This window comes from Ranitomeya variabilis, chromosome 3 (assembly GCF_051348905.1).
Source record: "Ranitomeya variabilis isolate aRanVar5 chromosome 3, aRanVar5.hap1, whole genome shotgun sequence".
NCBI lineage: Eukaryota > Metazoa > Chordata > Amphibia > Anura > Dendrobatidae > Ranitomeya > Ranitomeya variabilis.
Window position 1 is genome coordinate 503,623,983 of NC_135234.1, and position 26,855 is coordinate 503,650,837.

Consider the following 26,855-nt stretch of genomic DNA (forward strand, 5'->3'; position numbering starts at 1 on the left):
AAGTTAAAATGTAAAAAAGTACATCACATTCATCAATAAACCAAGTGCAGATGTTCTGAAATAATAGAGGTCCTAGCAGAGGACTCGAATAGAAGCAATTTATCATAAGAACAATGACCTTGATATACAGATGTATGAAAGACTGAAGTAGCTGTCAGTTGTTCTTTTCAAGAAACAAAGGTGAGGAAAAATAACCCTAAATATATACAGTAACATAAATCATTTTTTGTTCACTTGCCATAAAAGATCTTACAAAGGAACCATCATGGCAGACTTAAAAGGAATCTGTGACCATGAAAAAATGATCAGAATTGCTATAATGTGTAGATAGCTGATTCCAGATATGTATTTCTTACATTTGAACTCATTTCCTTCTCTGCAGTAAATCTGCAAAAAGCCCAGGCGCTGTTTGCTACTAAAGGGGTTGTCATGTGTTAAACTAGAAGTATGCAGTCACACTATGTGACTGCAGATTTCTGAATCCTCACAACTCGCGCACTGTGTGCTGTGAGGATTCTCTGTGCCTATGGAGGAAGCAGTGGTCATGTGACCGCAAGTATGCAATGTGCATACTCCTGGCCACATTCCGACTAGACTGTTTTTGGCCTCGCTCAATACACTCGCAATGAGCAAGGCTGCACTCATTTAGTCGGAATGTGGCCGGATCTGCTGCATGCATCACTTAGGAGACACTGAGACTGCTGTATATATATCAAATAGCAGACACTGAGACTGCTGTATATACACATCATATAGGATACACTGAGTCTCTGCTCTATACATCATATAGGAAACACTGAGACTCTGCTGTATATACATTACATAGGATATACTGAGCCTGTGGTTTTGCCGCTATCCGGCAAATGCGGTGCTTGCAGCAACAGAAAAAAAATGCTGCTAGCAGTGTTTTTTTTGTCTCACCGCAAGTGCAAAACCTCAAGTGCTGCACATGTCCGCAAGTCCCATAGGGAATGAATGAGGCCGAACAAGCGTTGCCATAAGTGATTATGTTTGGCTGACAGATTTTTAAAGGGAACCTGTCAGTCGACTCATACTACCAAAACCACGGGCAGCATTACTCAGACTGCAAACAGGGAAGTTTATCTCTGGAATTCTCTGAAGTTTCAGACAGAAGAGTTTGAAGAGCTGGATGGGTAATTTAGTGAGAGAACTGACTAATCTGTTGCTATCGTCTGTGGACTTCTCACTCCATGTCTCTAGATCAGGGGTGGGCAATTAATTTTCCCGAGGGGCCACATGAGAGACCATGACTGTTGTGGTGGGCCGAACCAATAGCTTGAAAATAATTCTACTCAATATTAATTAATATTAATTGTATCACTTAATATTGAGCAGAATTAAGTATGCTGACACCCCTCTATATATCTTTAAACCCCCCACAGCCCCTTATATACAGCATGAGCCCTACACAGCCTCCCTATATATACAGCATGAGCCCCACACAGGCTCTCTATATACACTGCATGAGCCGCACACAGCCTCCTTATATACGGCATGAGCCCCACACAGCCTCCCAATATACACTACATGAGTCCCGCAGCCTCCCTATATACACTGCATGAGCCCCACACAGCCTCCCTATATACGGCATAAGACCCACACAGCCTCCCTATATACGGCATGAGCCCCACACAGCCTCCCAATATACACTACATGAGTCCCGCAGCCTCGCTATATACACTGCATGAGCCCCACACAGCCTCCCTATATACGGCATAAGACCCACACAGCCTTCCTATATACTGCATGAGCCCGACACAGCCTCCCTATATACAATGCATGTGCCCCACACAGCCTCCCTATATACGGCATAAGACCCACACAGCCTCCCTATATACACTGCATGAGCCCCACACAGCCTCCCTATATACTGCATAAGACCCACACCACCTCCCCATATACAGCATGAGCCCCACACAGCCTCCCTATATACGGCATAAGACCCACACAGCCTCCCCATATAAAGCATGAGCCCCACACAGCCTCCATCTATACAGCATGAGCCCCACACAGCCTCCCTATATACAGCATGAGCAACACACAGCCTCTCCATATATAGTATGAGCCCCACACAGCCTCCCTATATACGGCATGAGCCCCACACAGCCTCCCTATATATACACTCAATGAGCCCCACACAGCCTCCCTATGTACAGCATGAGCCCCACACAGCCTCCCTATATACTGTATGAGACTTACACAGCCTCCCTATATACTGCATGAGACTCACACAGCTTCCCTATATACAGCATGAGCAACACACAGCCTCTCAATATAGAGCATGAGCCCCACACAGCCTCCCCATATACAGCATGAGCCCCACACAGCCTCCCCATATACAGCATGAGCTCCACACAGCCTCCCCATATACAGCATGAGCCCCACACAGCCTCCCTATATACAGCATGAGCCCCACACAGCCTCCCTATATATACACTCAATGAGCCCCACACAGCCTCCCTATATACGGCATGAGCCCCACACAGCCTCCCTATATACTGCATGAGTCCCACACAGCCTCCCTATATACACTGCATGACAGTATACAGCCTTCTCATAGCCTCCCCATGTGTAGCACGTCACCCCCATAGCCTCCCCATGTGCTGCATATCACCCCCATAGAATCCCCATGTTCACCCCCATAGAATCTCTATGTTCACCCCCATATTCATAAACATAAAAAAAAAACACCACATACTCATCTCGGTCCCGTTCCCAGGCGCCCTGTTCTGCTTCCGTTGCTGTCTCCGGTGCGCTGACTCTCCGGCGGTACACAGCTGACGTGATGACATGACGTCATCGCGTCAGATGTTTCACACGCTGATTGGTGGAGGAAGTGGCCGAAGGCCCCTCCTCCACCAATGCTGACTGCGGGAGACAGCGAGTGAGAGGGCGGGCACGGTGCGGCCTGCGGACCTCAGGTTTCCAGCCCCACGGCCCTCTGGCTGTCTCAGTCCAGCCCGTGGGCCGCACTTTGCCCAGGTCTGCTTTAGATGATTATCAGGTATCTCTACAGTGTGTTCATAGGAAGAGACCTGTCTATCCACTAAAGACAAGTGTGGGAAGAAGTCCTCTGGGGGCAGCGCTGGACTAGTCACATCTCTCCCTGGCTAGCTTTTCATACTGTGCTTCAACTATGCAGTCACGCTCTGTGATCCAAGCTGTCCATGGTTTGAACAGCAAGAGCTATGTGGCTGCAGCACAGAGTGACAGGAGGGAGGCCTGGGGCTGCAGTATAGGGTGACGGGAGGGAGATGTGGGGCTGCAGCAGAGTGACAGGAGGGAGGTATGGGCTGCAGCACAGGGTAACGGGAGGGAGGCGTGGGCTGCAGCACAGGGTAACGGGAGGGAGGCGTGGGGCTGCAGCACAGGGTGACGGGAGGGAGGTGTGGGCTGCAGCACAGGGTGACGGGAGGGAGGTGTGGGCTGCAGCACAGCGTGACAGTAGGGAGTCGTGGGGCTGCAGCACAGGGTGACGGGAGGGAGGCGTGGGGCTGCAGCACAGGGTGATGGGAGGAAGGCATGGGCTGCAGCACAGGGTGACGGGAGGGAGGCGTGGGGCTGCAGCACAGGGTGACGGGAGGAAGGTATGGGCTGCAGCACAGGGTGATGGGAGGGAGGCATGGGACTGCAGCACAGGGTGATGGGAGGGAAGCGTGGGCTGCAGCACAGGGTGATGGGAGGGAGGTGTGGGCTGCAGCACAGGGTGATGGGAGGGAGGTGTGGGGCTGCAGCACAGGGTGATGGGAGGGAGGTGTGGGGCTGCAGCACAGGGTGATGGGAGGGAGGTGTGGGGCTGCAGCACAGGGTGATGGGAGGGAGGCGTGGGGCTGCAGCACAGGGTGACGGGAGGGAGGCGTGGGTCTGCAGCTCAGGGTGACGGGAGGGAGGTATGGGGCTGCAGCACAGGGGTACTCTCTCTTGGCTCAACCCATACTTCCCTCATCCTATTAATATCCACTGACACAGCAGGAAATGAGGGAGGATCAGTTTTGGGAAGAACTCGTTAACCCTTTCCTACCTGACTCTGAGCACTGTGCAGAGATTCCTCCAGACTTTCTGCTGGACGTCCTCACTCCTCAGCAGTGACTTGCCTGAGATACCCCCCCACAGCAGCCGGAAGACTGAGGTGGGCAGGCGGGTCGTCCGTGGGTGGGGCGACACAGGACTTTTAAAAAAAACTTGCTCAGGTGTTGCCCCCCCGCTCCCTCCCGCCCTAGGCACGTGTCCTCAATTGCCTAGTGGCAAATACAGCCCTGGTCATGCCCCTTTAGAGTAAGACCAACCCGTTGCGCAGTGGGTCCTCACCCACCAGGGTTACACATGGATTGTGGCATTTTAGCCTGCTAGATGCAGCTGTCAATAGCGACCCTCTTTAGTCTCATTAGCACCCTGTGTTCACGAGTGTGGTATCCCTATAATTGACAATGTACCAGCTATAGAGATCTGTAAAAAGGCCCTACCATATACATATATGCCAGGTGTCAAAACAGACAGGTCTGATGCCCTGCAATACAGAAGTATTGCAGTGTGTTAGAGCAGCAATAAGACCATTGTACAAGTCCCATAGTGAGGATGAGTAAAAAAAAATAAATAAACAGAATTTTTAAAAATGTAAAAATAATAAAAGAAAACATAATTTGTGGGAGGAAAACTGTCTTTGTCCCTAAAAATGCAGTTTATATGTAAAATGTCCCCCCAAAAATTACATATTATTGGTATTATTGCATCCCTAACTATTGTATAAAACTGCCACATTACTTAATCTGAGCAATAAACACCATAAATAAAATAAACAAAGCACACTCCAAAAACGTAGCTTTTTCATTATACTGACGCACAAAAAAGGGCGCAAAAAGTGATCAATGTAAATGTAAATTCATATTGCAAAAAACAACCTCTCACATGGCTCGGTATGTGGCAAAATAGGAAAGTTGCAGGTCTCAGAATACGGTGATGCAAAAACAAATGATATTTTGTGTAAAAATAAAAATGTTACTGTGCGTAAGTGGCATAAAAAAATCCTACCACAATAACTTAGATAAAGGTTGGCTCAGGAGCACATTAACAATTAAACCCGAAACACAATTGTGGATTTGCGCTTTTCTTTTCTATTCCAACCAAAATTATTTTTTAGGTTTTTCAATACATTATATGGTATATTAAATGGGGTCATTAAAACAAACAAATAATCCCCCCAAAAATCAAGCCCCTGTGGGTAGGCTGTTGAATGAAAAATAAAGGAGTGATAATTCTTGGACGGCGCAGATAAAATTTTACTTCACATTCGATGTTCATATTTTCACTCTCTATAAGAGATCTTGTATGTTACCTGTGTATCTGAATTTTCAGTCAGTGTTGTGTTCTTGGTGGTTTCCTGCAAATCCAGAGCTTGTTGGAAATACGTTTTTCCTGCCCGTATCTCTTCTTCTAGTAACATTACATCGTCAGCAGATACAGGCCATCCTAGCCTGTCTAAAGCTTGTAGGAGGGCTTCTCTATTATCCAAGTATGAGATTGGGATGTCACTGTCAAAGCTTTTACCAGAAATAGACAGAACATTAAAATAACAACATTTGGCACACGTAATATGTTACTCATGACAACATCTCTGCTATCTGTGATATGATGTGTTCAACATACTATAAGGTTCACACCTTCAGTATTTGGTCAGTATTTTACATCAGTATCTGTAAGCCAAAACCAGAAGTGGGTAAAAATCCAGAAGTGGTGACGTGTATCTAGTATATTTTTCCTCTGACTGTCCCACTCCTGGTTTTGGCTTACACATACTGATGTAAAATACTGACCAAATACTGACCGTGTGAAAGTGGCCTAGCTGATGTCTCAAAAATAACAAGCAAAACATACAGATGTAGTAGAGCCAATCTGATCATTTGGTACATCTCAGCATTAGTGAGGAGCGGGCTTGCTCACCAATCGAACGTGCATCGGGGTGCTGGGGTATATATATCGCAGGTGCTCGAACGCCATGCCCGAGTCCCCACCTCGTATGTTTTGCCTACCATACACGGTAATGTCATAGCCATGTATGGGAGAGCCAACCAATATGGCTGTTGGTCAAACAATCTCCGGAAAACGTTCAGCCAACAGCCATCTAATGTGTATGGTTGGCTTAAGTCTGACAACTTCTTAGAGAGAATGAATTGCGTGGCAGTGTGTATGCCAGACTGCTATGCTAGCAAGTCAATCAGTTGGGTTCTCAAAAATCAGACCGCCACCAATCTACCCGTTATGATTGGTCTTGTGCATTGGTTCTAACATCTTCTCACAGGACTATCCCTTTATGTAGTTGTAGACACCCTAGAATACATTATTATTAAGTCAAACAAGCGCTCAAAATGAAGTGGAGACTCACTTATCTCTTTCCTCCTGGGATAAAGCCCTCCATACGATTAGATTAAGGCGCCTAGCAAAAATACAAAAAAGTGGACTGTGAAATGTGCTGCTGATTAGCATAATAAGAGTTAAATAAATAGATTATACAGTTCAAAGGATAGCTAAATGAGTAGCTGAATGAGTGATCTGCATTCCAAGTGGAAGGCGGCATCAAGCCAGATCTCGTATAGCAGCCATGAAATTATCATCCACATAAAGAGATGAGCAAACAACATTTCCATCAGTCTCTCAATAGTTTCTGGGTCAAGCAGGTCATCGGAGTGTTTAGAAAGGAATGTACTGCTTAGGATCAGATATTAAGACTTATCTTTTCTCACACATTTTTTTCTCATTACAGATTATTTTTATTTTCTATATGTGATTATGGTGCAGAGATCTTACCTAGACTGCAGCTCCGCACAACTCAAACATATGCTTTATAGCGGCCACGTGGACATAGAAAATGACAGTGGTTAAAAGTGCATCCAGTGTCATCTGCTGCAAGGTTTTTAATATAGATGTGACAACTGAAGAGTAATCACTACAAAACAGTGTCTATCTAGTTAGAGACTTAAAGGGGTTTTCCCATGAACAAAGGTTCATTCTATTCACTAGATCTTGGAATAATAATAAGTTCTACAATAGGGTTTGTTTAAAAAAAAAAAGTCCCTGTCCTGAGATAATCTTATAACTGTGCCTCTGCTGTGTACTGTGTAATGGCTGTGTCTGACCGTACAGGGACATGGTCTGATCATACCACAGCTCCTATACAGAGGGGGAATCAAAAGAGAGAATACAGACAGGACATCAGGGGATCGAACCTGATTCTTTCTGTGAGGTAAAATATTGCTTAGAAACAGGCAGTGAAATGTTTTACCTCACAGAAAGAATCAGCTGTGATCCCCTGCTGTAATGTCAGCACATTGTTTTGCTCAGACCATGTTCCTGCACGGCAAGACACAGCCATTACACAGTACACAGCAGGGGCACATTTATAAGATTATCTTAGCAGAGGAACATTTTTTTAATCACTTCCAATTGTGGAAATTATTATTATTCCCTAAATCTAGTGAATAAAATGAACTTTGTTTATGGGAAAACACCTGTAAAGCGGTTGTTATAACAATTTATCATCTACCTGTAGGATAGATGATAACTTATTGATCGGTGGGGGTCTGGCCACTGGGACCTGCACTGATTGGCAGATCGGGGAATTTTTATCCTGACATGGAACTTTTATCCCCGTTATAAAATGGTGTGACAGGTTGAAAAAGCTGAGTGCAGTGCTCGGCAACCCTATGGGGAATGAATGGAGCGTAGGTTGAAAATGCCACTCCCATTCTATCAGGAATGAAATTGCCTCATACTGATGATCGGTGTGGGTTCCAGTCACTGGCGGTCATAGATAGAAAAGGGCCCCTGTACAAGAACAACATATAGCCCCTTTGCAGCCCAAGTGCTCCTAAAAATGCAAAATTGCACCTGCTTTGGAGGTTGAAATGGGCCCCCTTACCTCTTGGGCGCCTGTTCGGCTGCACAGGTTGCACCAATGATATGTCTGCCCCTGGTTCCAGTGGTCCGACCATCAATGATCACAAAGTTTTTATCACCTATCTAGCAGATAAGTGATAACTTGTTTTACCCAGACAATCCGTTTACACAATCCGATCCTGGCCATTAAACTGCTATATAAATATATTGGCAGCATATCGTCAATATTTCACTGACCTGTTTACAGGTTGACAAACTCTATGCTTAACATAGACCAGTTTTTCATACTAGCTCACATAGTAAAGCATCCACCATTGTCTTGTGAGCAACGCTGAGCCTATATGTTTGGTAAATATGCTACTAAAAATGTAACATTTACCTTTCATAAGACTTAATTGCCTGCTGAAGCTTTGCCTTGTAGTCTGAGAGATTCACAGCCTGGGGATTAATTAATGTGATACGTTTTCTGTTTCCACTTATATGAGCCAGAGGGAGCACCTGAAAAATTAGCAGAGGCGATAATTATATTCAATTATAACATGGCAGAGAGCATTTCCTCCAAATATAGAGTGGTCAAATTGCATTCTTTGCTGTAATTCCGTAAAGTGAGGGAGGAACTGTGACATGACAGATGTGTGAATAGACCCTTGTACAGTGTAGAGACTCACAACCCACTAGTGTGTATTCAGGGTCAGACTGGCCTGGCAGAGTATCAGGGAAATCCCCGGTGGGCTTTTTCAGTGGACCCGATAGAGAAGGTAAGAAGACGTAAGGGAGAAAAGAAAAGTCCGCGGTTTTTAGGGGCACGGGCCCTTTAAAAACACAGGCAAAGTATGTGCAGGGGCATGTGCACACAGCAATCATTACCTGAACCGCCGCGACGCACGTCCCGATGAGCAATGATTAGTGTGAGTCTGTCATCACCGGTGTATGACGTCAGTGTCATGCGCTGGATGCACAAACACAAGTCAGCTGTCGGCCTCTGCTAGGTCGGCGGCCATCTTAATATGAGCGCATCGGACTTGCAGAGGAGAAGGAGGATGCCGCCCGGCGCCGAGAGTGCAAGAAGGTAAGAGGAATATTTTTTCTTTTAATCTGTAAATGCGGCATGGTACGGGCACCAGGATGGATATATGGGGGAAGAGCAGGACAAGAAGCCAGGATGGATCTATGGGGGGCAGGGCAAGTGACCAGGATGGATATATGGGGGGGGGGGGGGAGCAGAATAAGTGACCAGAATGGATATATGGGGTCAGGACAAGTGGCCAGGATGGATATATGGGGGGAGCAGGACAAGTGACCAGGATGGATATATGGGGGGAGGGGCAGGACAAGTGGCCAGGATGGATATATGGGGGATGGAACAGGACAAGTGACCTGGATGGATATATGGGGGGAGCAGGACAAGTGACCAGGATGGATATATGGGGGGAGGGGCAGGACAAGTGGCCAGGATGGATATTTGGGGGATGGAACAGGACAAGTGACCAGGATGGGTACATGGGGTGGAGCAGGACAAGTGACCAGGATGGATATATGGGGGGAGCAGGACAAGTGACCAGGATGGATATATGGGGGGGAGGGGCAGGACAAGTGGCCAGGATGGATATATGGGGGATGGAGCAGGACAAGTGACCTGGATGGATATATGGGGGGGAGCAGGACAAGTGACCAGGATAGATATATGGGGGGAGGAGCAGGGCACAAGGGGTCAGGATGGATATATGGGTGGAGGCAGGATGGATTTATGGAGGGGCCAAGATGGATATATCGGGAAAGCCAGAATGGATATATAGGGATGCGGATGCCAGTTTTAGGAAACTATTTTCCAAGGAGGGAAGAAAAGGGGGGTCCTGTTACTGTGAAGGGTGGCACAATGTCTATTTTCTTCATCTGACATAGTGTAGAAGTCAGGGAAAAAGTGGAGAATGTGCTCTGGAAGAGATCAGCTATTGTTGACTGTGTGTTATTTTTTGCAGAGATTAGACCTGGCTGGAAGAAGTGATGGTGGTCTGTGCTGGATTATAGAAAAAAAGCGAAGCTGAAGGACTTCAACTACAAACATCACTGGTGAGTCAGTGTATTATGTGTACACACAAACTATACACTACAGACTGTGTACAGAGCTCTTGTAAACACTGTATTACCTGTACACTGACACTATATACAGAGCTCCTGTGTATAACGACACTGGTGATCACTGTATTACCTGTACACTATACACTATATACAGAGCTCTTGTGTATAATATCACTGTTGATAACTGTTCATAACTGTTTTACCTGTACACTGACACTATATACAGAGCTCCTGTGTATAATATCACTGATGATCACTGTATTACTGTCATGGTTTGGACAGGTTTCATGCCCTGCCCTCTCAGGGTTAATTGTATTTGGCCTCCTTTTGGATCTGGGAGGGATATTATTATTATATACCCTCTCTGAACCTGGATTCCCTGTCAGTTATACTTTCGTACCTCATTGACCTCTCGGTTTTAACCTCGGCACGTTTGACTTCTCTCTGGCGCTGTCCGGCTCCCTGGCACTCCAGCACCTGTCTCTGCCCTCAGCCACTCCCCCTCAGTCCCATGGTTCAGGTCCTGCTTGCTGTCCAGTGAGTTCTCCGCCGCTCTGCTCATGTCTCCCTTACTGTGGCGAGTCGCCTGCCCTGCGGCAAGTACACCCGGGGTTCATGACAATTACCTGTACACTGACACTATATACAGAGCTCCTGTGTATAATGTCACTGGTGATCACTGTATTACCTGTACAGTATACACTATATACAGAGCTCCTGTGTATAATGTCACTGGTGAGCCCTGTATTACCTGTACACTGACACTATATACAGATCTCCTGTGTATAATGTTATTGGTGATCACTGTATTGCCTATACAGTATACACTATGTACAGAGCTCCTGTATATAATGTCACTGGTGGTAACAATAGTGTTGTTAGTATCGTGGTTTGTATTCATGATCAGTATTGTAGTATTCAATCACTATGTGGTGATAATTTGTGGTCTGATCACAGTGTGGCGGTATTTATCCCCTGTATGTGGTATTATTCGGTCACTATGTGGTGTTAATATGTAGTCTGGTCATGGTGCGGTGGTAGTTCTCCTTGTATGTGGTATAATTTGGTCACTATGTGGTGGAATATGTAGTTTAGCTATGGTGCGGCAGTTTTCTCCTTGAATGTGGTATTATTTGGTCTCTATATGCTGGTAATATATAGTATTATTCGGTCACCATGTGGTCTGGTCATGGTGTGGTATTATGGGTCTTGGTATAGTGGATTGCAGGTACGGACTGGGACTGAAATTCAGCCCTGGCATTTGAAATCACACAGACTCATGCTGTCACTTTCCCCAAGCACCAGATGAGATATATTACTAATATTAACCTGGATGAAGGACAGCAAGATTTACTACAAGACCAATATTTCTAATGATACCCGTGACCTGCTGGGGTAAGTGATGGAGTCAGCGACCTTGTGCTTCATCACAACTCTTAACAGTATGGGTGTCTTGAGAACACTGAGTCTGTTAACATAGCAGACAAGTCGGACCATGACCAGGCAGGCTCTTCTGGCATTTGCCAGAATTGCCAGATAGCCAGTCTGGCCCTGGTGGATTGTGTTGGATATGGCAGTCATTTGTTCTCTCTGATATTAATTAGGAGAATATTCTTTATTTCCATTAGATTAAATACTTGGTAAACAGCGGCAGAGATGCCCTCATAGGGGTTCTCCCATGAAAAAAAAGTGAACACTAGCGTTTTACAAGCGTAATTAGCTTGCAGAATGCTAGCGTTTTCCAAGCGATCTGTAGCATAGTTTGGAAAAATTATTTACAGGTTGGTCACACTTGTCAAACATAGTGTTTGACAAGTGTGACCAACTTTTTACTATTGATGATGCCTATGCAGCATCAATAGTAAAAAGATAGAGCGTTAAAAATAATAAAAAAAAATAATTGTGATATTCTCACCTTCCGGCGTCCCCGGCAGTCTTCCCACTCCTTGCGATGCTCCAGTCCCAATAATGCATTGCGGCAAAAACCCCAGATGACGAGCGGTCTCGTGAGACCACTACATCATCACAGGTCATTTTCGCAATGCATTATTGGGAACGAAAGCATCGCAAGGAGCGGGAAGACTGCCGAGGACGCCAGAAGGTGAGAATATCACGATTTTTTATTTTAATTCTTTTTTTTTTTTTTTTTACAATTATATGGTTCCCAGGGCCTGAAGGAGAGTTTCCTCTCCTCCACCCTGGGTACCAACCGCACATGATTCGCTTACTTCCCGCATGGTGGACATAGCCACAAGAGGAAAGTAAGCGGATCAATGCATTCCTATGTGTGCGGAATCCCCGCAATTCCGCACAAAGATTGATCATGCTGCGTTTTTTTCCAGAATGCGACTCCGCCGTGGAAAGAAACGCAACATGTGCACAAAAAGAATGGATTGCATTCTAATAATAGGATACTTAATGTATGCGTTTTTACAGCGAAAAAAAATTAGAAAAATCCTGAACGTGTGCATACAGCCTTAATGTAAACTACCGTAATTGTACATCACAGTTATGGTGGTATATAGTATATGCAGGAGCCGCCTGTGTTTTACAGTTGATGCCCCACTATAATGGGGATAACGGCTTACAGATATTTGCATATAACTGTTGGCTGGGCACATAGATTTAATTCCCCCTGTAGGCCCCAGACACTCCAGTCCGACCCTGTGTGTATTCATATGCTAAAGTTATATTAGGTTTCAAACTACAGCAAAAAAATACAAAGTCTGCAATTTGTGAATACATCATAACATCAAAGCTGCATCCAAATAAAAAATGTGGTGTATTGAACCACATTAAAGTAATTTTCCAATTTTAGGAAACTGGACCACTTACAATTCCTGTAATGTAAAATAACAGAGAAATAGTATTCATTTCTCCACGCTCCAGCACCAGTTCCTTAAAACTGCTCTGGTCTCTATGATTTGGATGCTAGTGGTGAAGTCACTTTGACAGACCACATCACCACTGCAGTCAATCAATAAGTTCATCAACTCTGCCAATGTAGAATGAAAGGCTGCAGTGGTGATATGTGCTGTTGATATAATGTCACTACTGCAGCCAACACAAGGCAGGGAGCTTGTGCTTGAGCAGGGAGTAGTGGGTAATATCTGTGTCACTATATGTACTGACCCAAGAGAGGGTTGGTAAGCGGACGGCTGGACACACACACAACGGGATGGAAATGGGGAGAGGAATGAGAGATGGACACCTCCTGCTCCAACCTGAGCCTGTCTCTGCACTCCCCTTACGCCCTAAGTGGGTCCATCCCCCGCCACCATCAGGAACCTCGGCCGTCGCTGTCACCTAGCCCAGCCCTGGCTAGTGCACTGGCTGGCAAGGGCACTAGCCTCACCAATGCAGATGGAACAACACAGGGGACAGTGACAAACACGAGACAGACGAGGAAAAACAATGAACTTAGCTTAATATCCTTCTCTGCTGCACCGCACAGAAGAAAGGCAACCAGACCATGAACTCCACAAAACCAGCTGATTCACCACTGCAGCCAGAAAGCTCATTACTCCAGGCTTGGTCAATAAAGATTACTCTATCACCAAAAGTTAGCTGATGCATCAGCTGACTATTTAAAGGATGGTGGGAGTGGTCACTACCCACATCAGCTGACCGAGCAACTCTGCAATTGCAGTACACTGCCAGCAGGAAAAACTGACATTAACCCCTCATGGCCAGAAAAGGAAAAAAGCTACATTTAAGTCATAGTGGAACCAGAGCTGCCACGCATTCAAAAATGGATCGTGACAATCTGCCTTTGTTATTTTACATTACAGTAATCATTTGGGGCCTACTTTTCTAAAAGAGGGAAAACTCCTTACAGTAGAAAAAAAATCCTATAGGCCTCATTCAGACAACAGTTTTTTTAGCCCATGTGAAAAATATAGGTTTCTGAGCATTTTTCAGATGGACCAAGTGTCTGTGTGAAAATAAAATGCAACATCCACTATTTTAAAAGGATGAGACTCACTTATTAAATTCACTGGAAGCATATACAGTGGGGCAAAAAAGTATTTAGTCAGTCAGCAATAGTGCAAGTTCCACCACTTAAAAAGATGAGAGGCGTCTGTAATTTACATCATAGGTAGACCTCAACTATGGGAGACAAACTGAGAAAAAAAAATCCAGAAAATCACATTGTCTGTTTTTTTTATCATTTTATTTGCATTTTATGGTGGAAAATAAGTATTTGGTCAGAAACAAACAATCAAGATTTCTGGCTCTCACAGACCTGTAACTTCTTCTTTAAGAGTCTCCTCTTTCCTCCACTCATTACCTGTAGTAATGGCACCTGTTTAAACTTGTTATCAGTATAAAAAGACACCTGTGCACACCCTCAAACAGTCTGACTCCAAACTCCACTATGGTGAAGACCAAAGAGCTGTCAAAGGACACCAGCCGTCCGGCTCCCTGGCACTCCAGCACCTGTCTCTGCCCTCAGCCACTCCCCCTCAGTCCCATGGTTCAGGTCCTGCTTGCTGTCCAGTGAGTTCTCCGCCGCTCTGCTCATGTCTCCCTTACTGTGGCAAGTCGCCTGCCCTGCGGCAAGTACACCCGGGGTTCATGACAATTACCTGTACACTGACACTATATACAGAGCTCCTGTGTATAATGTCACTGGTGATCACTGTATTACCTGTACAGTATACACTATATACAGAGCTCCTGTGTATAATGTCACTGGTGAGCCCTGTATTACCTGTACACTATATACAGAGCACCTGAGTATAATGTCACCGGTGATCACTGTATTACCTGTACACTGACACTATATACAGATCTCCTGTGTATAATGTTATTGGTGATCACTGTATTGCCTATACAGTATACACTATGTACAGAGCTCCTGTATATAATGTCACTGGTGGTAACAATAGTGTTGTTAGTATCGTGGTTTGTATTCATGATCAGTATTGTAGTATTCATTCACTATGTGGTGATAATTTGTGGTCTGATCACAGTGTGGCGGTATTTATCCCCTGTATGTGGTATTATTCGGTCACTATGTGGTGTTAATATGTAGTCTGGTCATGGTGCGGTGGTAGTTCTCCTTGTATGTGGTATAATTTGGTCACTATGTGGTGGAATATGTAGTTTAGCTATGGTGCGGCAGTTTTCTCCTTGAATGTGGTATTATTTGGTCTCTATATGCTGGTAATATATAGTATTATTCGGTCACCATGTGGTCTGGTCATGGTGTGGTATTATGGGTCTTGGTATAGTGGATTGCAGGTACGGACTGGGACTGAAATTCAGCCCTGGCATTTGAAATCACACAGACTCATGCTGTCACTTTCCCCAAGCACCAGATGAGATATATTACTAATATTAACCTGGATGAAGGACAGCAAGATTTACTACAAGACCAATATTTCTAATGATACCCGTGACCTGCTGGGGTAAGTGATGGAGTCAGCGACCTTGTGCTTCATCACAACTCTTAACAGTATGGGTGTCTTGAGAACACTGAGTCTGTTAACATAGCAGACAAGTCGGACCATGACCAGGCAGGCTCTTCTGGCATTTGCCAGAATTGCCAGATAGCCAGTCTGGCCCTGGTGGATTGTGTTGGATATGGCAGTCATTTGTTCTCTCTGATATTAATTAGGAGAATATTCTTTATTTCCATTAGATTAAATACTTGGTAAACAGCGGCAGAGATGCCCTCATAGGGGTTCTCCTATGAAAAAAAAGTGAACACTAGCGTTTTACAAGCGTAATTAGCTTGCAGAATGCTAGCGTTTTCCAAGCGATCTGTAGCATAGTTTGGAAAAATTATTTACAGGTTGGTCACACTTGTCAAACATAGTGTTTGACAAGTGTGACCAACTTTTTACTATTGATGATGCCTATGCAGCATCAATAGTAAAAAGATAGAGCGTTAAAAATAATTAAAAAAAATAATTGTGATATTCTCACCTTCCGGCGTCCCCGGCAGTCTTCCCACTCCTTGCGATGCTCCAGTCCCAATAATGCATTGCGGCAAAAACCCCAGATGACGAGCGGTCTCGTGAGACCACTACATCATCACAGGTCATTTTCGCAATGCATTATTGGGAACGGAAGCATCGCAAGGAGCGGGAAGACTGCCGAGGACGCCAGAAGGTGAGAATATCACGATTTTTTATTTTAATTCTTTCTTTTTTTTTTTTTACAATTATGTGGTTCCCAGGGCCTGAAGGAGAGTTTCCTCTCCTCCACCCTGGGTACCAACCGCACATGATTCGCTTACTTCCCGCATGGTGGACATAGCCACAAGAGGAAAGTAAGCGGATCAATGCATTCCTATGTGTGCGGAATCCCCGCAATTCCGCACAAAGATTGATCATGCTGCATTTTTTTCCAGAATGCGACTCCGCCGCGGAAAGAAACGCAACATGTGCACAAAAAGAATGGATTGCATTCTAATAATAGGATACTTAATGTATGCGTTTTTACAGCGAAAAAAAATTTGAAAAATCCTGAACGTGTGCATACAGCCTTAATGTAAACTACCGTAATTGTACATCACAGTTATGGTGGTATATAGTATATGCAGGAGCCGCCTGTGTTTTACAGTTGATGCCCCACTATAATGGGGATAACGGCTTACAGATATTTGCATATAACTGTTGGCTGGGCACATAGATTTGATTCCCCCTGTAGGCCCCAGACACTCCAGTCCGACCCTGTGTGTATTCATATGCTAAAGTTATATTAGGTTTCAAACTACAGCAAAAAAATACAAAGTCTGCAATTTGTGAATACATCATAACATCAAAGCTGCATCCAAATAAAAAATGTGGTGTATTGAACCACATTAAAGTAATTTTCCAATTTTAGGAAACTGGACCACTTACAATTCCTGTAATGTAAAATAACAGAGAAATAGTATTCATTTCTTCACGCTCCAGCACCAGTTCCTTAAAACTGCTCTGGTCTCTATGATTTGGCTGCTAGTGGTGAAGTCACTTTGACAGACCACATCACCACTGCAGTCAATCAATAAGTTCATCAACTCTGCCAATGTAGAATGAAAGGCTGCAGTGGTGATATGTGCTGTTGATATAATGTCACTACTGCAGCCAACACAAGGCAGGGAGCTTGTGCTTGAGCAGGGAGTAGTGGGTAATATCTGTGTCACTATATGTACTGACCCAAGAGAGGGTTGGTAAGCGGACGGCTGGACACACACACAACGGGATGGAAATGGGGAGAGGAATGAGAGATGGACACCTCCTGCTCCAACCTGAGCCTGTCTCTGCACTCCCCTTACGCCCTAAGTGGGTCCATCCCCCGCCACCATCAGGAACCTCGGCCGTCGCTGTCACCTAGCCCAGCCCTGGCTAGTGCACTGGCTGGCAAGGGCACTAGCCTCACCAATGCAGATGGAACAACACAGGGGACAGTGACAAACACGAGACAGACGAGGAAAAACAATGAACTTAGCTTAATATCCTTCTCTGCTGCACCGCACAGAAGAAATGCAACCAGACCATGAACTCCACAAAACCAGCTGATTCACCACTGCAGCCAGAAAGCTCATTACTCCAGGCTTGGTCAATAAAGATTACTCTATCACCAAAAGTTAGCTGATGCATCAGCTGACTATTTAAAGGATGGTGGGAGTGGTCACTACCCACATCAGCTGACCGAGCAACTCTGCAATTGCAGTACACTGCCAGCAGGAAAAACTGACATTAACCCCTCATGGCCAGAAAAGGAAAAAAGCTACATTTAAGTCATAGTGGAACCAGAGCTGCCACGCATTCAAAAATGGATCGTGACAATCTGCCTTTGTTATTTTACATTACAGTAATCATTTGGGGCCTACTTTTCTAAAAGAGGGAAAACTCCTTACAGTAGAAAAAAAATCCTATAGGCCTCATTCAGACAACAGTTTTTTTAGCCCACGTGAAAAATATAGGTTTCTGAGCATTTTTCAGATGGACCAAGTGTCTGTGTGAAAATGCAACATCCACTATTTTAAAAGGATGAGACTCACTTATTAAATTCACTGGAAGCATATACAGTGGGGCAAAAAAGTATTTAGTCAGTCAGCGATAGTGCAAGTTCCACCACTTAAAAAGTTGAGAGGCGTCTGTAATTTACATCATAGGTAGACCTTAACTATGGGAGACAAACTGAGAAAAAAAAATCCAGAAAATCACATTGTCTGTTTTTTTATCATTTTATTTGCATTTTATGGTGGAAAATAAGTATTTGGTCAGAAACAAAATTTCATCTCAATACTTTGTAATATATCCTTTGTTGGCAATGACAGAGGTCAAACGTTTTCTGTAAGTCTTCACAAGGTTGCCACACACTGTTGTTGGTATGTTGGCCCATTCCTCCATGCAGATCTCCTCTAGAGCAGTGATGTTTTTGGCTTTTCGCTTGGCAACACGGACTTTCAACTCCCTCCAAAGGTTTTCTATAGGGTTGAGATCTGGAGACTGGCTAGGCCACTCCAGGACCTTGAAATGCTTCTTACGAAGCTACTCCTTCGTTGCCCTGGCGGTGTGCTTTGGATCATTGTCATGTTGAAAGACCCAGCCACGTTTCATCTTCAATGCCCTTGCTGATGGAAGGAGGTTTGCACTCAAAATCTCACGATACATGGCCCCATTCATTCTTTCATGTACCCGGATCAGTCGTCCTGGCCCCTTTGCAGAGAAACAGCCCCAAAGCATGATGTTTCCACCACCATGCTTTACAGTAGGTATGGTGTTTGATGGATGCAACTCAGTATTCTTTTTCCTCCAAACACGACAAGTTGTGTTTCTACCAAACAGTTCCAGTTTGGTTTCATCAGACCATAGGACATTCTCCCAAAACTCCTCTGGATCATCCAAATGCTCTCTAGCAAACTTCAGACGGGCCCGGACATGTACTGGCTTAAGCAGTGGGACACGTCTGGCACTGCAGGATCTGAGTCCATGGTGGCGTAGTGTGTTACTTATGGTAGGCCTTGTTACATTGGTCCCAGCTCTCTGCAGTTCATTCACTAGGTCCCCCCACGTGGTTCTGGGATTTTTGCTCACCGTTCTTGTGATCATTCTGACCCCACGGGGTGGGATTTTGCGTGGAGCCCCAGATCGAGGGAGATTATCAGTGGTCTTGTATGTCTTCCATTTTCTAATTATTGCTCCCATTGTTGATTTCTTCACTCCAAGCTGGTTGGCTATTGCAGATTCAGTCTTCCCAGCCTGGTGCAGGGCTACAATTTTGTTTCTGGTGTCCTTTGACAGCTCTTTGGTCTTCACCATAGTGGAGTTTGGAGTCAGACTGTTTGAGGGTGTGCAAAGGTGTCTTTTTATACTGATAACAAGTTTAAACAGGTGCCATTACTACAGGTAATGAGTGGAGGAAAGAGGAGACTCTTAAAGAAGAAATTACAGGTCTGTGAGAGCCAGAAATCTTGATTGTTTGTTTCTGACCAAATACTTATTTTCCACCATAAAATGCAAATAAAATGATAAAAAAACAGACAATGTGATTTTCTGGATTTTTTTTTCTCAGTTTGTCTCCCATAGTTGAGGTCTACCTATGATGTAAATTACAGACGCCTCTCAACTTTTTAAGTGGTGGAACTTGCACTATTGCTGACTGACTAAATACTTTTTTGCCCCACTGTACAAAATATATGGATGCCATATGGACACCATTCGTATGGCATTCGTTTTTAACCTCTAACATGCAAAGATTACATAGGAAACTTTTATAATTTTTTTAATTGTTGATGTATAAAATGGAAGTCACGTGGATGTTGTAAATGGACATATGAATGATATACGAAGCATGGCACAGATGGAAACTCACCGGTTTTTCTTGATAAAAAAAATCAGATAATTTTTCATATGCTCGTCTGAACACAGCTTTAAATTGAGCACTTTCTACTATATTCCCACTTTAAGGGAGCAGTCACATGGATGTATTACTCACGCGAGAATTGCATCGAATCGCTCGGGCCAGGAGAGCCAATGGCCAGTCCGAGGATTGCAATGTGATCCTCACTTAAGTATTATGGCCATCCAACTGCAGGTTAATAGGCCATACACTCGGTGTAAACTTTTATATAGTATATCTTAGGGCTCTTTCGCACATCCTGAACGACCATGTGCCGCATAAGTATCACTCGTACTGGTGCCAGTGAATCAGCGGGACTGTTTGCGCTGTTCCCCGGCACCGGGTGCTGAAGACAGCTCTCATCATTCTTCCCTGCTTGCAGTGCAATCAGTGCTAGCAGGAGAGAATGTTGACAGCTGTATTCAACTGATAACATGAAAAGCAGGCAGTGGCTGATGGGAGTATTCATCAGTCGCCGCCTGTGCTATAAATAGATAAATTGAAAAAAAAAAAAAAGATGTGGGGTTCCCCCGTATTATTGATATTTTTTAATCATTTAACTAAATAATTTACAAAAATGGCATGGACCCCTTTGACAACCAGCCTTGAAAAGCAGACAGCGGGGGGCTGGTATTGTCAGGCTGGTAAGGGGCTATGGATATTTCCCATCCCCCCCAAGCAGAAAAATAGCAGCCCAGAACCCCCCAGAAAAGGCGTATGTATTAGATGCACCAATTCTGGCACTTTGCCCGGCTCTTCCCATTTGTCCTGTGGCAGTGGCAAATGGGGTTCATATTTGTGGGGTTGATGTCATCTTTGTATTGTCTGGTGACATCAAGCCCACGGCTTAGTAATGGATAGGCTTCTGGGGTTCAAGGTGCTTACCACAAATCTAGATAAATTCCCTAAGGGGTCTAGTTTCCAAAATGGGATCACTTGTGGGGAGTTCCCACTCTTTAGATACATTAGGGGCTTTCCAAGCACGATATGGCATGAGCTAATGATTCCCTCAAATTTTGTATTCAAAAAGTCAAATGGCACTTCTTCCCTTCCCAGCCCTACCATGCGCCCAAACAGTAATTTTCCTTCACATATTGGATATCTTTGTACTCAGGAGAAATTTGCACAACAAACGGTATGGTGCATTTTTACCTGTTACCTGAAAAAAAACTGGGGCCAAAAGAACATTTTTGTGGGGAAAATGTTTATTTGTTTCACGGCACAATGTTATAAACTTCTGTAATGCACCTGGGGTTAAAAGTGCTCATTACACATGTATATACGTTCCGTGAGGGGTCTAGTTTCCAAAATGGTCTCACTTGTGAGTGGTTTCCACTGTTTAGGCACATCAGGGGCTCCCCAAGGGTGACATGGCGTCTGCTAATGATTCCCGCAAATTTTGCATTCGAAAAGTCAAATGTAGCTACTTCCCTTCCCAGCCGTGCCTTGCGCCCAAACAGTAGTTTTCCTCCACATATTGCGTACCCATGTGTCACAGGGTCCTTCTCTAGCTCATACTACAAGAAAACACCTTGATAATCAGTAAAATATAAATATACACAAAATGATACCCACATAGCATATCACACGATCACACCATGTGCTCAGGAGAAATTGCTAAACAAATTTTGTGGTCTATTTTTTCCTGTTACCCTTTGCCAAAATACAAAAATTTCGGTCTAAAGTAAAATTTTTGTAAAAAAAAGTTAAATGTTCATTTTTTCCTTCCACAGTCTATTAATTCCTGTGAAGCATTAATAAACTTCTTGAATGTGGTTTTGAATACCTTGAGGGGTGCAGTTTTTAGAATAGTGTCACTTTGGTGTATTTCCTGTCATATAGGCCCATCAAAGTCACTTGAAATGTGATGCAGTCCTTAAAAAATGGCTTTGTAAATTTTGCTGGAAAAATGAGAAATCGCTGATCAATTTTTAACCCTTTTAACTTTCTAACACAAAAAAAAATTATGTTTCTAAAATTGTGCTGATGTAAAGTAGACATGTAGGAAATGCTATTTATTAACTATTTTGTGTAACATAACTCTCTGATTTACGGGCATAAAAATTAAATGTTTAAAAATGGCAACATTTTCCAAATTTTCGCCAAATCTCCAATATTTTCACAAATAATTGCAAGTTATATCGAACACATTTTACCACTATCATGAAGTACAATATGTCACGAGAAATCATTTTCAGAATCGGTGGGACACTGGTCAGAAATGTAAGATTTTTCCTGGTCAGGAAGGTGAAAACAGGCTTCAGGTGAAGGGGTTAAATGGATGCAACTAAATACAGACATAGACTTGTGTTTAAATGTCAATCATCTTATGTATATGGTACACTTAACTGCAGAGGACACTGCATGGTATGTTCAGTGTATAAACCTTTTTCTGTGTACTTGAGAAATAACCTGGTAATCTGAAATAATGAACTTGCTCATTTTCTTAATTGCAGTAGCAGTAAATGAAAAATGATGCATCATGTGGCCCCAATGGCTCTCGATGCATAGAGCCCCAGATCAGAGCAGCCTTTTCTACCAGCTCAGTGTGATACGATAAGTTGCATTAAAAGGGTTACCTGTAAAAAGGCTGAATAGATAGAATAAAGTAATTTAATTATGTAACTGCAACAAAAATATCACAAACATTTACAAATGGAGTCTCTGTGGACCTTTTTCCACTCAGTAAAGCCATTATGATGTTGTTCAGTTGTCTCAGTCAATGAAGTCTAGAGAAATACAGTCTATTTCTTACTGCGCAACATTGCACTAATTAAGGTGAAGAAAGCTCAACTCAGATAAAGTGCATAATTATACACAAGTTAATAAGAAAGGTTGAATCTACGGTTTTAATCACATTCCCTTTTCCTTTCAATTTACACTAAAAGGACCTTCCACATAGGTGAAAATCAGAAATAAAGCTTTCCAGATTATTAGACACTGTAAACATTCCATTGATCTGCTAACACTTTTTCATCGACTGGATCATTTATGCCATCCTGTTAATCATTGTTGTCAACAGCACATCTCCTTGTGTAAACAGGGGATGTGCTGCTGACAATATGCAAACAGTATGGTGATAGAACAATTTTATTAACACTGTCCTACTACTGCTTTTGTCACTGAGCGAAAGGGACAACACAAGCAATTATTAACTGGTTAGCTTAGCTATTCTCCCCTCATCACTGTACATCAGGTAGTCTACCTGTCCTCCTCACCAATGAACACCAGGTAACCAACCTATCCTACTCTTCATCAGTGAACACTAGGTAATCAGAGGCCAGCAGCTGATGGCAGCATCCACATGATAGGATGCACATGACATTGACATCATGCACGCTTGCACGCTGAAGTCAGCTGCTGGCTTCAGAAGAGGATGCCGTACGGCGGAGGAGCAGATGGGAGGGGAGTACAATTGTTTGTTTTTCTTCTATGCATTAAAGAACAAGACCAGGATGGGGAGCATACATACCAGGATGGGATATATATATATATATATATATATATATATATATATATATATATATATATATATATATATATATATATATATATATATATATATATACCTGGATGGGGCTAAAGATAAGGGACAAATATGCCAGAATGGGGGATAGCTGCAGTTTACATGGATGGGACCCAGGACAAAGAACATATAAACCGGGATGGGGGATATACAGTGGCGAATTGCCGATTTTGCAAGTTTACCCACCTATAGCTGGGTTTTTGTGGACAACCATAGAGAAGGTGGGAGGTTGTCCACCTTATATCCACCCCAGGATGTGCTCTGGGGCTTAAAAAGTTGACCTCCAGAGGCAGTCAGTGGTCAGTAGGGATAGAGAGAGGAGCTACAGTGGTTTGTGTACTGAGGAAGAAAGACTGAACCAGTGAATACTAAATTCTCCAGAGCGGGTAGATCCTCGCAGATGTATGGACTGTGATACACCATTTTGTTTTGTTTTCCTGTTTTACCCGAAGGGCTGTGTTTATTTTTCACTTCATGTTGTATAATAAACCAATAGAAGATTTAAAGAGACAGCGTTCCTATGTTCTACCTCCGTGTACCGCTGAGTGAGCTGATCTACCGATTGGTGTTTCCAATGTGCGCGTCGTTCCAGGAAGACACAGCAGCAGCAACAGCTGGCACATCAGGAGACAAATAAGCTGCTTATCCAACAGATGCAACAACAGCAGCAGCACCACCAACAAGACCAGTTCAGACAACAGCAGCAGCAAATTGAGATGCTTGCAGAGGCAGTTCATGGGAGGCCAAAAGCCCTTTCCCCCAGTCCAGGTGACGACACATACGTCCAGGAGGCAGTAAGATGAGCACTGTAGAAAATGACACTGGGAGATAATGTAGAGTCATTTTTTACTGTTTTCGAATGGGTTGCGGAGCGGGAGAAACTGCCCCCAGAGCAGTGGGTGGAGGTGTTCGCCCCATATATGACTGGTAAACCACAGAAGGCTTACTATTACAAGATGCCCGGGAATATGCCAAATTAAAAACTGAGATATTGGCACTCACAGGGGTAACTAAGTTTGTCAGATCCCAAAGGGTTCATCACTGGGCATATTATGGTGACAAACTCCCTCGCTCTCAGATGTTTGCCTTACTGCATCTGGTACAGAAACAGTTGCAGCCAGAGTCACCCACTCCAGCCCAGATAGTCGAATGGGTTGTCATGGACAGATTTATTTAACTCCCTCCCTAGGCCAGTGCAGACCTGGGTTGCCCAGGGAAACCCCCGGAATGAGGATGACCTGGTGAACCTCGTAGAAAGCTACCAGGTCATCAAGAGGTCCCTTAAGAAGCGAGAAGGTGGTGCATCTCCATACTGTGGTAACTAAAAGAGGGGTAGTAAAGCCACCACTGGAATGGGGGTCTGAGATCCCAAGGAGTCACTGAGGTGTTGCTGAAAGCTGGTAAAGACCTGGTCTGCTGGAGATGCCACGGTCCTGGACACATAGCCGCCCGTTGTTCTATGTCCTCTGAGCAGATGGACTGCAGCCTACGTGCTGTTTGTGCTATGCCTATCCCACCTGCAGTGTGGACTATCATGTCTTGTGACATTAAATGGCATACTGGTGTCAGGACTATTGGACTCGGGAAGTTTGATGACTAAGGGCCACACTTCCCCACCAGTTGGTCCCCAGAAAAACTGTTGTATTCACAGGGATAACAAGGACTACCCCATCACCAGAATGACTATAACAATGTACTGAGGCACTGAGTCTTATAAGGTTGGCGTGGTCAAGGACTTGCTACACCAAGTGATAACTGGTCAGGACATTAGCTTGTTCTGGAACTTGTGGGGAAAGGCGGGGGTGCCTACTAACTCAGACAGGAGTTGATTCACCCAGGAAGAATCCCCTTGCTGTCAGAGGTGGATGATTTTCCCTGTGTGTCCTTGCTGGCAACGAGGATGAGACAGTGATGCATGAGGATGAGATTCTGGAGTTGGGTTTTTTAAGGGAAATTTTGGGACTGTTCAAATGTAGGACCTTACATTAAAAGGGGCAAGGGACAATGTGACTGTGTTAAATGGGGTTACCTAAAACCGGGGTAGACACCAGGTTCCCTTACTTTGCAGTTAATGAGGAGTTGCTTAATGGGGTCACTAAACAGCAAGGTGAAGTATTAGAGTAGCTGTTAGTCCCATTGACATAGGGTACTTGACCTGGCCCATTCTCATGTCTTGATGGGCATCCATTTGAAAAAACTGACCGTCACATCCAAACATAGATTAAGTGTGAACAGATGCTGAACCTTAGAGTCACCAACTCTTATACAGTCAAGCAAAAAAGGCAGCACACTGCAGCGCTAACACATGCAAACATGAAACACGGAAATTGAACTGCATTACTGCACTAGAAATATGAAAAATGGGAGCGTTTAGCGCATAAAAAAGGCCAATTTTATGTGTACCTGGTAGCCACTTTACGGCATCTCTCTTATACCAGGTCCTACGCTTTCCTTTCCTCGCTGAGAATAAACGTCTCCATCTGAATGGGTACCTATGAAAACCTCTTCTTAGACAACATTCTCTCTCTCTGTGGAGGGGTACTGGACCTGCTGCAATTAAACACCTGTGACTAGGAGGCGGAGTGCTCGGTCAGAAAGCTAAATAATACATTTGAAAAAACTGACCGTCACATCCAAACATAGATTAAGTGTGAACAGGTGCTGAACCTTAGAGTCACCAACTCTTATACAGTCAAGCAAAAAAGGCAGCACACTGCAGCGCTAACACATGCAAACATGAAACACGGAAATTGAACGGCATTATTGCACTAGAAATATGAAAAACGGGAGTATTTAGCGCATAAAAAAGGCCAATTTTATGTGTACCTGGTAGCCACTTTACGGCATCTCTCTTATACCAGGTCCTACGCTTTCCTTTCCTCGCTGAGAATAAACGTCTCCATCTGAATGGGTACCTATGAAAACCTCTTCTTAGACAACATTCTCTCTCTCTGTGGAGGGGTACTGGACCTGCTGCAATTAAAACACCTGTGACTAGGAAGCGGAGTGCTCGGTCAGAAAGCTAAATAATACATTTGAAAATGTATTTTTCAAATGTATTATTTAGCTTTCTGACCGAGCACTCCGCCTCCTAGTCACAGGTGTTTTAATTGCAGCAGGTCCAGTACCCCTCCACAGAGAGAGAGAATGTTGTCTAAGAAGAGGTTTTCATAGGTACCCATTCAGATGGAGACGTTTATTCTCAGCGAGGAAAGGAAAGCGTAGGACCTGGTATAAGAGAGATGCCGTAAAGTGGCTACCAGGTACACATAAAATTGGCCTTTTTTATGCGCTAAACGCTCCCATTTTTCATATTTCTAGTGCAGTAATGCAGTTCAATTTCCGTGTTTCATGTTTGCATGTGTTAGCGCTGCAGTGTGCTGCCTTTTTTGCTTGCCTGTATAAGAGTTGGTGACTCTAAGGTTCAGCACCTGTTCACACTTAATCTATGTTTGGATGTGACGGTCAGTTTTTTCAAATGTATTATTTAGCTTTC

At 44.0% G+C, this 26,855-nt stretch overlaps 1 protein-coding gene across 3 annotated transcripts in view; it reads right to left on the reverse strand.

The window, feature by feature from the left end:
- VWA3B (von Willebrand factor A domain containing 3B) overlaps positions 1–26,855 on the reverse strand; it is a 353,597-nt gene that overhangs the window by 107,284 nt on the left and 219,458 nt on the right. For all 3 annotated transcript variants that reach the window (XM_077296867.1, XM_077296866.1, XM_077296868.1), the window contains 3 exons: positions 8,291–8,409; positions 6,401–6,451; positions 5,354–5,558 (listed from right to left, as the gene is read on the reverse strand). In XM_077296867.1, the coding sequence (XP_077152982.1) occupies positions 5,354–5,558; positions 6,401–6,451; positions 8,291–8,409 (375 nt within the window). The remainder of the gene's footprint in view (positions 1–5,353; positions 5,559–6,400; positions 6,452–8,290; positions 8,410–26,855) is intronic.